Consider the following 15149-nt stretch of genomic DNA (forward strand, 5'->3'; position numbering starts at 1 on the left):
GTGTAACAAATAGAGTCCAGAAATAGAATCGCACATACGTGGTCACAAAGCCAAGGTAATTCAATGGATAAAAGTCTTTTCAACAAATAGTGGTGGAACTACTGTATAGACCTACGGGGAAAAGAAATGAACCACAACTTCTACCTGACCCCACATCCACAAATTCTAATAGATCATAGACTTACACCTATGGTGTAAGGTTGGGCTACAAAACTTCTAAAAGAAAACATAGGAGAAAACCTTCTCGAGCTTGGGGTAGGCAGAGATTTCCTACACAAAGAAGCACAAGCCATAAAAGAAAAAATTGATCAAGTGATTTAATCAAAAACTAAAAACTGCTTTGCACAAGCCACTTTCAAAACAAAAGACAAGATGCAGATTGGGAGAAAATATTCGCACTTACATAAACCTAACAAGAGAGTTGTGTTCAGAACATACATATATCATCTAACAACATGTTAGTATCCAGAACCCTTGCATTCTATAAGACGAAGAACGCGATTAAAATAAGGGCAAAGGTCTTGAACTAACACTTCACAAAAGAGGGAGAGTGGCCTTGAACACAACTGTACCAGTGACGCTGGCCCCAAAGCGCGGACGAACGCACAATAGGCCTTTGAAGTGAGACAAATGGTCTAACGGGATAGTGCCATAACTACTCCTTGAGAAAAAGAAAACCAAAGCTCTGTCGCTCTACAAAACCTCAACAACCTCAATCTCCCAACTGTTTCACAGATTCGGAAACAGGGAAGCCTCGCGCTATCTGCAAATACATAGACACAGCCCTTGAGAAAGGACCACAGAACGTAGAGAGCACAGGCGCGTCCGGGTCTCCCAGATTGGGCGACCGATTCCAACGTACACGGGGGGAAAGGGGCGGGGCAAAACAGGGCCAGCTCAGGAATAGGAGCGCCGAGGCTGGAGGCTCTTCGAGCTCCAAGGCACGCCCACGTAAGCTCACCCCCTTCGGTTACCCACCGCCTTCGAGACCGTACTCTCGCGGTATTTGTCCCGACTCTCGCGGGGTTTAGCGTGGCACTGGGAGGCCGGGCCAGGGGGCGGGGGTGGTGGTCTGTTAGTGGCGTTGGGCTTCGGCCGTGGTGGCAGCGGTTTCTTCTCTGCTCACGGGGAGCAGCTCAGGCTGGAGGCCAGCCAGGTGAAGAGCTAGTCTGCATGTGTGTGCGCGCTCCATGGGGGCCGGGAGGCCTGGGGTGAGAGGGAGCTGGTCTCGGCCTCGGGCGCTGTCGCACCAGGCCAGCGGGAGGTAACTGAGGCGCGGGCTCCGCCCTAGCCCCGCGCCCTGACCGCTTTCCTCCCCGTCTCTCCCAGCTCTTGCCGCCGCCTCGGTCGCGATGGGGGCGCAGGACCGGCCGCAGTGTCACTTCGACATCGAGATCAACCGGGAGCCGGGTGAGCCGGGACACTGGGTAGCCCTGCGGGCCCTGGGCTTGCCTTGGGGAAGGGGAGGGGTCTACCTTCATCACCCCTCCCCCAAGCCTTTTTGGGAGCTGGAAGGCGCAATCGGCACTCTCTTTTCTCTTGAGCGAAAGTCTGTGCAGAGGAGAGTGGCCCGGATACACCACTCCAATCCTAAACAGGCCTCACAGTCCCAAACTCCATGCCCCCCTGCACCCCCGGAATGAGTGTTCATGCCATGCCTAGCGCCAAGAAAAGGGGTGCAGTCCTTTGTGGACTTTGTCTCTCTCAGTGTCTCTAGGGGGCAAACACTCCCAATTTCGATTTCTGGTCTCTCACTGTACTGTGAGCTTTGGACTCGTATATCCTGTATTTCCTAATCCTTGTACAGCATTAATAGGTTAACTCCGCTTTTATTTTTCCTTAAGTATCTTTAGCCAGAATTTCTTGGTTCGTAGGAAAATGACTTAGCACAAGTCTTGGGTGATAAACCAAAGCATTCAGTACCAACAGACTTGCAGCATGTGTGCGCTTAGCATTAATGTTTTGTTTTTAGGGAATCCAGCCATTCGTTAGTATATTTTGTTGAAAATAAAATATTTTCTTCTAGAGGGTAGTTGTTTCGTTCTAAGTTACAGAGCGCGCGGGGTTCCAAACTGTTTTCTTACCTCTTTTTTAGTATCTGTGAGGGAAGTTTTAATTGGAGGCATATATACAGTCTTTGTGCCAATCTTGTTCAGCAGATTCTAGGTGCTGCTGTTCTAGACTCTGAGGATATAGCAATGCATTAAACAAAGACCTCTCTTCCTTGTAGTTTATATTCTATCGGAGAAAGGCAGACAATGAACCAAAAAAAATTTTTTTGTCTTGTAGTAGGGATACTGTTTTATTTATTTTATTTACTTATTTATTTGGTTGTATCAGATCTTAGTTGCAGCAGGCGGGCTTCTTAGTTGTGGCATGCATGGGGGATCTAGTTCCCGGACCAGGGATTGAACCCCGGCCCCCTGCATTGGGAGCGCCACCAGAGAAGTCCCTAGGGATACTGTTTTAATAGGTCGGTCAGAAAAGGCGATTTTGAGAAGATGACATTTAAGCAGACCCGAAGGAGATGAGGAGGTGAGTTGTGTGGATATCTTTGAGAAGAGCATTCCTGGTAGAGGGAGTAGTTAGTACAAAGGGCCTGAGGAGAAGAGTGTACCTGCAAGTTTTAGGAACAGCAAGAAAAGCCCACGGGGGCTGGAGTAAAGGGGGCAGGTGAGTAGCAGGAAATGGGTAAAGGCCATAGTGAGAACTTTGACTCAGTGAGATAAGATATTGAAGGGTTTTGAGCAGAGGAATGATGTGATCTTAGTAATTTTGTTGCATTCTCTCTTTTTCGTACTTGAGCCTTGTGGATCTTAATCCTTACTGTATAGTGAATCCACGTGTTTTTTTTTTGTTTTTTTGCGGTACGCGGGCCTCTCACTGTTGTGGCCTCTCCCGTTGCGGAGCACAGGCTCCGGACACGCAGGCTCAGCGGCCATGGCTCACGGGCCCAGCCGCTCCGCGGCACGTGGGATCTTCCCGGACCGGGGCACGAACCCGCGTCCCCCCGCATCCGCGGGCGGACTCTCAACCACTGCGCCACCGGGGAAGCCCTGATTCCACGTTTTGAATAACAGAGCTTATTTTTTTTTTTTAAGAGTTAATAATAGCAGACTCCTGGAAAGTGGAGGTCAAACAAAGGTTCTCTAGCCACGTAAAGTACAGTACTCCTTTCCTCGTATATATGTTCATATCCTAGTTTTGCAAATGACTTTCGTCATGAAACATCTCCAGGATACGTTTGGTAAATGTAAAATGAACTTCGGTCCCCAACGCTATAATAACCTTTCTGGTAGAAGTGACTAGAACTCTTGAGAACACTGAATCATATAGAAAACAAGGAATGCTTACATTGTTCTAGGTTGAACCAGTTGATAATTGGCAATTTCATTTGGTTCAGTCTCATATATAATACTTCTCTAGCACTTTTCAGTACTTTTCAGTATATTATGTAAGTAATAGATACTTGATTTTTACACAGCTTTTAAGGATCACCTCAGTTGTTTGAAATGAGGTGTCCTGCTTTGCAGGATTTAAACATTAGTATGTATGTCATTGAGTACTTATTCAAGTAATACTCTTCTGCTATAGTTAATAATTCACTTGATATAAATGTCAATATAAAGTAATATGTTTGATTTACTTTGATGAGCAGAGATCCTTTAAGAGTGGACATACTATCCACATTAATGAGATATCAAGAAGTACTGATAAAAATTGAGTTGAATACAACACAGTGTATATTCTTTTGCGTTACTATCAGTGGAAATTTGTATATTTTTTAGCAAACATGTGAATTAGACTTTTGAATTGTAAAGCCACCAAATGAATGCAAATATATATTAAAAGAGGAAGTGTCTTTAAATTATTTGAGTATAGTTATAGAACTCTTCATGTTGTTATTTCTCCTTGAGTGAGTTTTGGTAGTTGGTAGCTTTTAAGCAATTGGTCCATTTAATCTAAGTTGTCAAACAACATCGTTCCTTAATTTTGTGTCTGTGGGATCTATAGTGGTATTGCCTTTATTTCTCATATTGATAATTTGTGCCTGTTGTCTGTTTTTCTTTGGCCAGTTTGGCTAGATGTTTATTAATTTTACTGTCATTTCAAAGAACCAGATTTTCGTTTCATTGATTTTTTTGTTTTGTTTTCTGTTTTCAATTTCATTGATTTCTGCTCTTTTTTTCTGATGCTTGCTTTGGCTTTATTTTGCTCTTTTTCTAGTTTCTTAAAGCAGAAACTTGGATTGTTGACTTGTGACCTTTCTTGTCAAGTATTAGTATTTAATGCTATAAATTTACCTCTGTGAAGGACCCCACAAATTTTGTGTACCGCACAAATTTTGATATATTGCTCATTCTCTTTCAGTTCAAAATATTTTCTAATTTCCCTTGCAGCTTAGTCTTTGACTCATGAATTATTTAGAAGTTTTACTTTCTAAATACTTGGATATTTTGCAGTTGTCTTTCTAATAATGATTTCTAGTTTAATTGCATTATGGTCAGGGAACATACTTCGTATGATCTCAGCTTTTTAAAATTTATTAAGGTTTGATATGTTCTATTTTGGTGAATTTCCCAGGTACACTTGAAAAGAATATATATTGTGCTGGTTTTGTGTAGAGTGTTCTGTAAATGTCATTTAGATAACGTTGGCTAATAGTGTTGTTCAGTTCGTCTATATCCTGGCTGATTTCCTATCTTCTTTTATTGATTACCGAGAGAGGAGTGTTGAAATTTCTAGTTGTAATCGTGAGTTTATTTCTCCTTTCAGTTCTGTTAGGTTTTGCTCCATTTACTTTGAGGCTCTTTTATTAGGTGGATGCTTACACATTTGGGATTATGTCTTTTTTTTTTAATTTAATATTTATTTATTCATTTATTTTGGCTGTGCCGGGTCTTACTTGTGGCACATGAGATCCTCGTTGCAGCAGGCAAACTCTTAGTTGCAGCATGCCTGCGGGATCTAGTTCCCTGATCAGGGATCGAACCCGGGTCCCCTGCATTGGGAGCACAGAGTCTTACCCACTGGGCCACCAGGGAAGTCCCAGGATTGTTATGTCTTCTTAATGAATTAACTCACTTATCATTATGTAATGACCCTTTTTATTCCTGGTAATTTTCCTTGCTCCACAGTCTACTTTGTCCAATGTGAATACAACTACTGCAGCTTTTTATTAGTGTTTACATGGTATGTCATTTTCTACTTTTTATTTATTTATTTATTTATGGCTGAGTTGGGTCTTTGTTGCTGGGCGTGGGCTTTCTCTGGTTGCAGTGAGTTGGGGCTACTCTTCGTTGCAGTGCGCAGGCTTCTCATTGTGGTGGCTTCTCTTGTTGTGGAGCATGGGCTCTAGGCGCATAGGCTTCAGTGGTTGTGGCACACGGGCTTAGTAGTTGTGGCGCACAGGCTTAGTTGCTCCGTGGCATGTGGGGTCTTCCCGGACCAGAGCTTGAACCCATGTCCGCTGCATTGGTAGGCAGATTCTTAACCGCTGCACTACCAGGGAAGCCATCATTTTCTACTTTTTTTTTTTTGTGGTACGCGGGCCTCTCACTGTTGTGGCCTCTCCCGTTGCGGAGCACAGGCTCCGGACACGCAGGCTCAGCGGCCATGGCTCACGGGCCCAGCCGCTCCGCGGCATGTGGGATCCTCCCGGACCGGGGAACGAACCCGTGTCCCCTGCATCGGCAGGCGGACTCCCAACCACTGCACCACCAGGGAAGCCCCCATTTTCTACTTTTAACCTACTTATATCGTTATATTTAAAGTGGGTTTCTTGGAGATAGCAAATCGATGGGTCTTGGGTTTTAATCCATTTTCACATTCTCTGTCTTTTAATCAGTATATTTAGACTATTTACACTTAATATAATTGTTATGTTTGGATTTGTCACTTTAATAATTGTTTTTACTTCCTCTGTTTTTATTCTGTTCTCTTTTTTGCCTTTTAGATTATTTGAATTCGTATTTTTAAAATTTTCTATTGAATTTTTAGAGATATCTCTGTATAGTTTTTTTAATGGTTACTCTAGAGATTACAGTATATATGCTTGGCTCTTTACAGTGTACTCAGAAATAATATTTTACCACTTCAAGAGAACTGTTAAAACCATCCCACATATAGCATCCTTTACCTCTCACCTTATGTTGTACTTGTCCTATGTATTACATCTACAAACACTGAAAACTTCCTTTCAAATGTCACACATATTTTAAAGAACTTAAGAGGAGAAAAAAATACTCTTATCATTACCCTTTCTGTTACTGTTTGTTCCTTTTTGAAGTCTGAAGTTCCTCTGGTAACATTTCCCTTCCACATGAAGAATTTGCTTTAAGTATTTCTTTAGAGCAGAACTTCTGGCAGCAAATTCTCTGTTTTCCTTCAACTGCAAATTTTATTTTGCTTTTATTCTTAAAAAATATTTTCACTATATATAGAATTTTGGATTAATAGTTATTTTCTTTGAACGCTTGAAAAATGTTCCACTCCCCTCTGGTCTATATGGTTTCTGATGAGAAATCTGTAGTAATTCGGACTGTTGCTCCCCCAAATGTAAATGTATTGTTCTTGTCTGGCTACTTTCAACATTTGTCTTGTCTTTAGATTTCAGCAGTTTTATTGTAGTGTGAATTTCTTTGGTTTATTTTCTTTGGGGTTTGTCGATCTTCTTGAATCTGTGTCTGTCTTTTGCCAAATTTAGGGAATTTTCAGCTGTTGTTTCTTCAAATATGTTTTCTGTCCAACACTATTTCCTCTCTTTCTGCGACTTTGATGACACAAATATCAGAGGTTTGATACTACCCCACAGGTCCCTGAGACTCTGTTTATTTATTTTTTCCATCTTTTTTCTGTTTTTCAGATTGGATAATTTCTGTTAATTGGTCTTCGAGTTCACTTTTTTTTTTTCCGAGTTCACTTTTTCCTCTATCATCTGTGTCCTCCTGTTGAGCCCACCCAGTGAATCTTTAATTTTGGTTATTATACTTTTTCATTTTAAAATTTCCATTTGGTTTTGCTTGTGGCTTTCTATTTTTCCAGTCATTTTAAGAGTGTTTGTCCTTACTTAGTGGAGTATGGTTGTAATGGCTGCTTTAAAGTCTTTGTCTAATAATTTAAACATCTGTATCATCACGGAGTGGCTGTCTTTGATTGTCTTCTTTTCCCATATGAGATACGAGATTTTCTTGGTTCTTTAAATGTCGATAAATGCTGGATTGTATCCTGGACGTTTTGTATGTTATGTTATATGACCCTGGATCTAGTTTAAATCCTGGGGAGAATATGGACTTGTGTTGTTGATGATGATGATGTTATAGCAAACAGTCAACCCAGTTAGGTTCAGCCTGGAAGTTCCCACCCACCTTCTGCTGTTTAGTGTCAGATCCATGCATAGTTCATGGATAAGCCCACGAATTCATGTACAACTTAATGGGATTGTTTTTTGAGCTCCCTCTTTTTTAAAGAGATCTCCCCAACACATTCTGGCCCTTAGGGACTCCCTTTTTTGGTCATCTGGCTAGAAAGCAAGAGTTTTAGTTTCCGTGTTCTGCCATGTGCTTCCCATGACTATGTCTGTCTCTGAGGGTAATTGGCAACAGGATAGAGAGTAAAATGCAACAGGAATTCTTCCTAAGCTCTTGGGACCTCAGTTCCTCTAGTCAGAGAGAAGGGTTCCCCTCCCTTGGAGTTTTATATGCTTGCCCAGTCACCACTGCTGTCACTGCTGCTGCCACTGCAGAATTCCTTAGGAGCTGGGACAAGAGAGTGTGGAAAAAATACACCAAAAAATGAGATATCCCCTATTCACTCTGATCTGTTGGGGCCCCCTTTCTAGAAATAGAGGGCTTTTCTTAGAGCTCTTTCTCTCTGTACCCAGGAGGCAGTTCCAGGTTTCAGATTGCTTTTGATTCCAGGCCAAGAGATATGGGAGGAAAAACAAAAACAAAATTCATTACCAATTTGGTGGGTTTTGTGTTCTGATGTCCTTCCCCAATGCCTACTACCATTATTTTTCAGTCCTTAGGTAATTGTTCCATGCTTTCTGTCCAAGGTTGTTTAGGTGCATTCAATAAGAAAGATAGGGTGGGGTATATTTACTCCATCTTGACTGAACCTAGAATTCCTTATAAATTTTTTAAAGGTCCTAACTGGTAGAAATTAGCCAATCCTTTTTCATCATCTTTACAAATAAATTCATATTTTCTGAAAGTAGTAGCTTTTTGTGTGAAATATGGTACCCAGTTTGGAAGTATAGATATGAAATTTTCATTGACAACTTTATTTTTCTGACAGGTAGGCCCACCCTTCTTTGGTAAAATGTTACTTCTCTCAGTGGTTGTTAGTGGTTGGTTAAACTGAGTACCTTCCAGGGCAGACATGAAATAGGAATCTTGTTTTTCCTTCTTTGGTGCCCAGAAACTTGCCTTTTACTTGCCTTATTCAGATCTTTATCAAGAAATGGAGCACTGGAGCCCAGGGGACCAGGTTTTAGATATCTATTGCAAACTGATTTAAGCCAGTTCAGTTAAGAATGGCTATTAAGTTCTTTTTAGAGTATATCGGGGAGTCACCGATGAGTTAGGTGATGGCTATAGATTGCCTTTGTCACAACCTTGCTACCAGGGAACAGTGAAAGCAAGTCTCATTTGCTGCATGTAGACGTTGGCAAGCAAGTATGCACACAAGTAAGTCATATAACCAGTTCTGTAAGTTTGATGAAGTCCCAGTTCTGTCCTTTTCAGTGCTCCAGGCACTCTTTATGTGAAAGATTTCTGGTCTTGAAAATTGTCATGCGAATCTTTTAGTGTTCTGCACCGGAATCCTCCAAAATCTTGACTAGACCCAGGACCTTTTTGGTGGACCCAGCCTTAGGTTCCACTCCAAAGGGTGACTCCAGATTTATATGTCCTGTTAATGGAAGGGTATGGATTATCTCCAAATGTTTTTATTCAGTCTGTATGTTCCAAACATCACTAATTTACCAATAAGAACCCATTTCTAACATTCATCTTGCTAATTACAAGGCCTCTGTTTGATTAGAAATAAAGATAGCAAAAGCAGTATTAGAAGCCACCTCTGGAGTACGGCCTTTGATTTATCATCCCTGAAGGGCGTTTCTTTCTTAGAGACCTAAGGTATAGTTTTAAAACTCATCTGATTACTTTACATGAGGATGTCTATGTAAGGTATTTTAAAATAAATTATAGCTGTAATATACTACATTATAGTAGTATAATGGTGTAGACCTTTTGTTTTCAAACTGCGAGGTGGTGTCATGAGGCCAGGAGGAGTCAAACCCCCATTTTTTTCACTCCCATTCCGTTTGTATCCAGTAGGGTTTTCCAAAGGCTGCATGGCGTATGATGACACAACAGATTGAATGCAGAAGCAGATAGGAAAATCTAACTATCTTCTATTACACTAGACATTAATGAGATTTGCAAAAATGTAAAACAATGACACTCATTAAATTTTTTGTTCATATTTGAAAATGTAAATTATTTAAAATAATCCATATTAAAAAGTCTTTAAGTTTCTCAGGAATTGTTTAGAGTATAGAGAGATTCTGAGACCAAAAAGTTTGAGAACTGCTCTTATAGACACATGCTTTCATAGAACTCAAGCATTGGGCTTTATCTGCAGATGTTTTAAACTTTTTGTTTAGATATAATTTCACATTTATAAGAAGTTGAAAAATAAAAATAAGAAAAAGAATACCCATCTATTCTTTACCCAGATTCACCTATTTACATTTTATACCATTTGCTTTATTAATCTCTCTTTCTCTCTCTCTACACACACAATTTTTTCTGAACCATTTGCAGTTCACCCACATCATGGCTCTTTACTCCTAAATACTTGTGTATATTTGTTAAGAATAGGGATATTCATTAAAAGAGTCTTAAGAAACATTAAAAAAAATTTTAAGAAAGAAAAGAATAGGGATATTCTCCTACATAACTACAACGCAGTTACCAACTTCATAGATTTACATTGATACAATACTTTAATCTGCTGTCTCTGTATTCCATTTTTAGCCTAAAAAGTCAATTATAACATTTTTCCCCTCCAGTACAAAATCCAGTCTGGCATCAGATACTACATTCAGCTGTCATGTCTCTTTATCCTTCTTTTTCATAGCCCTTTTTTTTTTTTTTTTGGTCTCTATGACATTGACATTTTAGAGGAATACAGCCCCTTCCCCTTTTATTTTTTTAAATTTATTTATTTATTTACTTTTGGCTGCATTGGGTCTTTGTTGCTGCAGGCGGGCTTTCTCTAGTTGCATCGAACGGGGGCTACTCTTCGTTGCAGTGTACGGGCTTCTTATTGTGGTGGCTTCTTTTGTTGCGGAGCACCGGCGTGAGGCGCACGGGCTTCAGTAGTTGTGGCTCACGGGCTCTAGAGCACAGGCTCAGTAGTTGTGGCGCACGGGCTTAGTTGCTCCGCGACGTGTGGGATCTTCCCGGACCAGGGATTGAACCCGTGTTCCCTGCATTGGCAGGTGGATTCTTAACCACTGTGCCAACAGGGAAGTCCCCCGCCTTCCGTTTTTAAATAGAACATTACTTATTTCGTATTTGTCAGAGGCTTAACGTTGGTTTTCCAAAGTGATAACCAAAATGTTTCTTTAAAGGAATGCTTGACTATAGAATTTTGCTTTATGTGGGCCTCAGAGCAATATTATAAAACCCTGGCAAGTTATCAAAATAGATAAAATGGGGATATCATTGAAATGGGTGTTTTAACTTTACTGCTCAAGGTTCACGTGAATTGAAGAAACTGAATAAAAAATGTATTCTTAGTAGGGCTTCCCTGGTGGCGCAGTGGTTAAGAATCCTGCCAATGCAGGGGACATGGGTTCAACCCCTGGTCCGGGAAGATCCCACATGCTGCAGAGCAACTAAGCCCGTGTGCCACAACTGCAGCCTGCGTGCCTCAACTACTGAAGCCTGTGAGACACAACTGCTGAGCCTGCGAGCCACAACTACTGAAGTCCACGCACCTAGAGCCTGTGCTCTCATGCTCTGCAACAAGAGAAGCCACTGCAATGAGAAGCCTGCGCACTGCAACAAAGAGTAACCACCGCTGGCTGCAACTAGAGAAAGCCCGCACGCAGCAACAAAGACCCAACGCAGCCAAAACTAAATAAATAAATTTATTTTTTTAAAAAAGTATTCTTAGTAAACATTGTAAAGTATTTGGAACTGAAACCGAGAAATAAGTTTTAAGTAAAGAGGAAGACAAATGTTTGAGTACTGCTTATGACCTTGGGCAAGCCACTTGACCTCTTTGTAAATGGAAATACTATAGAGTTTTGTTATTGTGGTTCTAAAGATAGCAGTACAGTGAAATTTGCTTGTATTCAAAATTACCTTTTAAACTTTAGACTCACACTCAAGATAGCTTATACTTTCAGATAGAACGAGCATATGAGATCTGATTTGTACTGAGGGAACAGGAGAAATGAATCTCCCATCTCAAGCACACCCTGGGTCATAAGCTCATGAATACAGTGACTGGATGCAGTGGTCTGCACTATTTAAATGATTTCTCCCCTTTTTATACACTCATAAATTAATAGGACTTCAGTGCAATAGTGCCTGCATAATAAGGTTCTTGGAAAGTAAATAATACAACCACCTGTCTTACAGATTGTGTTTTTGTAAAATGAATTTATTCTAATGGATAGATTAATTAAGGAGCAATACCGTTTGTGTTGTGACACAATTAGATAACAAGGTGGGGAACTAGTGACGTGGCAGAGAAGAACTGTAAACAGCACTGCTATTCTGAGTTATTCTTGTTGTCCTAATAGTAATTTGAAAGACCACAAGAAAGATTATGCTAATGAAAGTGCTGAGAAAGGCCAGAGTGAGGTGTGATCAATTGTAGGATTTCCTCAATGATGTTTAAGTTTTATAACATAGTCTTATAACTAAAAACATGCCTTTATTATTGATACTCTTAAGGAAAAAAATCATTTTTACTATGACCTGAAATTCCCTTGTCCCCAACCCCTGTTGTCCCATGGAAACAGTTGTGTTTATATGTGATTTTTTGGATAATGCAATGTTTATTTCAGTTCTGTCGTTATTGCAGAGCTGCCTGTATTTGTAAAGAACCTAGCACAGTATCTGACACACTTTTTTTTAAGTTGCTGTAATTAGTGCACATGCATGAGCATGAGCTCGAGCACTGAGCTCATGTTCAATTTTAGGGAAAAGGCTTGTTTCCATTTCTGTAAGCAAGAGTGTTCTCCCCCACCCCTTTTTCTCCTTATTTTATTAGAAGTAGGGCCCAGAGAATCCCAGTAATAACACCAGGCCTGGTTGAAAGGTCATGAAAGAAAATTCATATGGATTTTTATGGGGACTTTGAGAGAAGAAAGTTCACTTCTTAGCACCGTCTTTTTCCTTTTCTTTCTTTGCCTCAAAACGCCAAATGAAATATACAAAGATTTTTTCCTTTTCTACCTTTAACATAAGATGGCTGTTCCTTTTCTAATTCTTACCTCCTACCACTGTTTGAATCCCAGTGCTTTTCTGTTATTTTTCTGCCTTTGTTGGTATTCATCTGTCAGTGTTGTTGCAAAGGAAATTCTGACGTTGGTAGATGAACTAGCTGTCCAGTATGATATTTTACAGTTCTGATATGTACATCATTCACTTTAGAGCCTTTAGCAGTGTTTTTAACCTTGCACCATGGTATTGAGCCCAAAACAATTTGGTTTTGTTCAGTTTTTTTCTTTTGCTCTTAAAAACACAATGTGATGGAAAAGACAAAACCTCTGCTCTAACCCCTGCCCCGTGAGAATGAGAGGTCAATAGAAATTTCTTTTCTTCATCAGGTTAGAGGGTAAGATATTAGAGGTGAGCATTTTTTAAAAAATCATTGTAGTTAGATATCCCTCTCTGAATATTAGACCTGGAAATATAATCACATTTAACTGTTTTCATATGTGTTGTACCACTAGAGTGTTCACAACTACTAATCATCTGTAAAGGAGAAACTAAAAATATTTGAAACTTTCATCAGTTTTCACTTGGAGGCATTAAAGATTTTTTTAAAAAACCCTTGAGGGACTTCCCTGGTGGCGCAGTCGATAGGACTCTGTGCTCCCAATGCGGGGGGCCCGGGATCAATCCCTGGTCAGGGAACTAGATCCCACATGCAACTAAGAGTTCACATGCCACAACTAAGCAGCCCACGTGCTGCAACTAAGGAGCCCGCCTGCTGCAACTAAGACCCGGTGCAACCAAATAATAAATTAATTAATTAAAAAAAAAACCTTGATATTGAAGTTACTATTACTATAGTCCTAAAAGAAAAGGTGAAGATTTAGTTGTTTTGATTACATCTTTTATTCTGAAAATTAACTATCTTAACGGGATTCCAAAGATCTAAGTATGTTCTAGTTTGCAAAGCTAGATGATTTTGAACTTGACACCCACCTAGCCAGCCATTTCTTAGGGATTTATGAAGAGTGATGGAAATACTTTTATCACACTGGTAAAATATTTCCATGTAATTACAAAGAGTAGTATTTAATATTACTGATATTACATGCAGTTTTTAAAATTCTGAAATGATTTTAGATACATTGCTGTCCTCCTTTTTGCTTTCTTTTCTTACCTTTTTCTTCATTCCTTTAGATATCAAGATCAGCTAGAAGGTTTTGAAATTGCTTTAAAATTTGGTTCCAGCACTCCATTTGGCACTGTTGACTTGGGGAAATCTCCTTATATGATTCCATCTCCCACTTTTTATCCTTTAAGATTGTCTCTTACGCAGTAGCTTTGTTTTGTCCTCAGAGGAACTGACTGTCATGGCCAAGAATAAATTAAAATCATAGTGATACACAGTAAATCATTCTGTGTCTGTACTGAAAATGACTTATGCTTGGTCCACAGTTAATTTTGATTTATTCCACAAGTCTCCTTGAGTATATACAGATGTTCATAATGGAAAAGATTTTGTAGAATAAAGGGAAAGGGAACTCAAGAAAGTGATTATAAATCAAAATTCCATTTCTTATTTTATTGAGACACTTTCAGGAGGTATGCAAAGTCAAAACCATTTTTAGAATAATGTAATTTGCCTCTTGCACTCTCATTCACAAGTCGAGTTTTCCAGCGATTACACAATATGTGATGATGTCAGCTGATGGAATGTGTGCTTGTGTATTCTTGTTTTTTGAAAGTTTCTGAGTTTTAATTTATAATACAGTAAATAGCAATAAATATAACCACATTTTAAAAGCTTAATCATTTTTAAGAGTTTAAAGGAGGGACTTCCCTGGTGGTGCAGTGGTTAAGAATCTGCCTGCCAATGCAGGGAACACAGGTTCGATCCCTGGTCCAGGAAATTCCCACATGCCGTGGAGCAACTAAGCCCATGTGCCACAACTACTGAGCCTGCGTGCTACAATAACTGAAACCCACATGCCTAAAGCCTGTGCTCCAAAACAAGTGAAGCCACCACAGTGAGAAGTCCATGCGCTGCAACAAAGCGTAGCCCCCTCCCTCCGCAACTAGCGAAAGCCCATGCGCAGCAACAAAGACCCAATGCAGCCAAAAAAATAAAAATAAGAAAAATAAAATTAAATAAACTAAAAAAATTAGAAGTTTTAAAACAGAAAGAAAAAATAGTATAAAGGAGTCTTGAGACCAAAAGGTTTGTGAAACACTTCTCTATTGGCATAGTTAAATTGAATTTTCAGACTTGCTCCTTCTCATTTCCTGTTTATTGTAGGGTTGTTTGTTTGTTGGTTAGTTTTTAGGAGCCATACCTATTCTCTTTATACTCTCTCAGGAATAGAACGTGAGTTTTAGTTGTGAGTGGCAGTTCAGGAAGTTGTCTGTAAACAGTTTTTTCATAAAGGTAAAAAGCTGATGTAGAGGATAGAACTTTCTTCTAACAGTACTGCCCAGAATGACTATCTTATGATATGATGTTCTCATCACTGGAGGGGTTCAAGCATAAATCAGACAACTATTATCAAGAGTATTTTTTTTTCCTTGGCTGCGTCGGGTCTGAGTTGTGGCACTCGGGATCTTCGTTGAGGCACGTGGGATCTTTCATTGCGGCGCACAGTGTCTTCATTGCAGCTCTCGAGCTTCTCTCTAGTTATGGTGTGCGGG

The 15149-nt window shown here is 40.0% G+C and overlaps 1 protein-coding gene across 1 annotated transcript in view; it reads left to right on the forward strand.

Annotated features, from left to right (window-relative positions):
* The first annotated feature begins 1056 nt into the window (after positions 1 to 1056).
* Positions 1057 to 15149, forward strand: part of NKTR (natural killer cell triggering receptor) — a 49563-nt gene continuing 35470 nt past the window's right edge. The window contains exons 1-2 of the mRNA XM_060162255.1: positions 1057 to 1156; positions 1330 to 1410. Of these exons, the coding sequence (XP_060018238.1) occupies positions 1353 to 1410 (58 nt within the window). The 5' untranslated portion in view covers positions 1057 to 1156; positions 1330 to 1352. The remainder of the gene's footprint in view (positions 1157 to 1329; positions 1411 to 15149) is intronic.

This window comes from Lagenorhynchus albirostris, chromosome 10 (assembly GCF_949774975.1).
Source record: "Lagenorhynchus albirostris chromosome 10, mLagAlb1.1, whole genome shotgun sequence".
Classification (NCBI taxonomy): Eukaryota; Metazoa; Chordata; class Mammalia; order Artiodactyla; family Delphinidae; genus Lagenorhynchus; species Lagenorhynchus albirostris.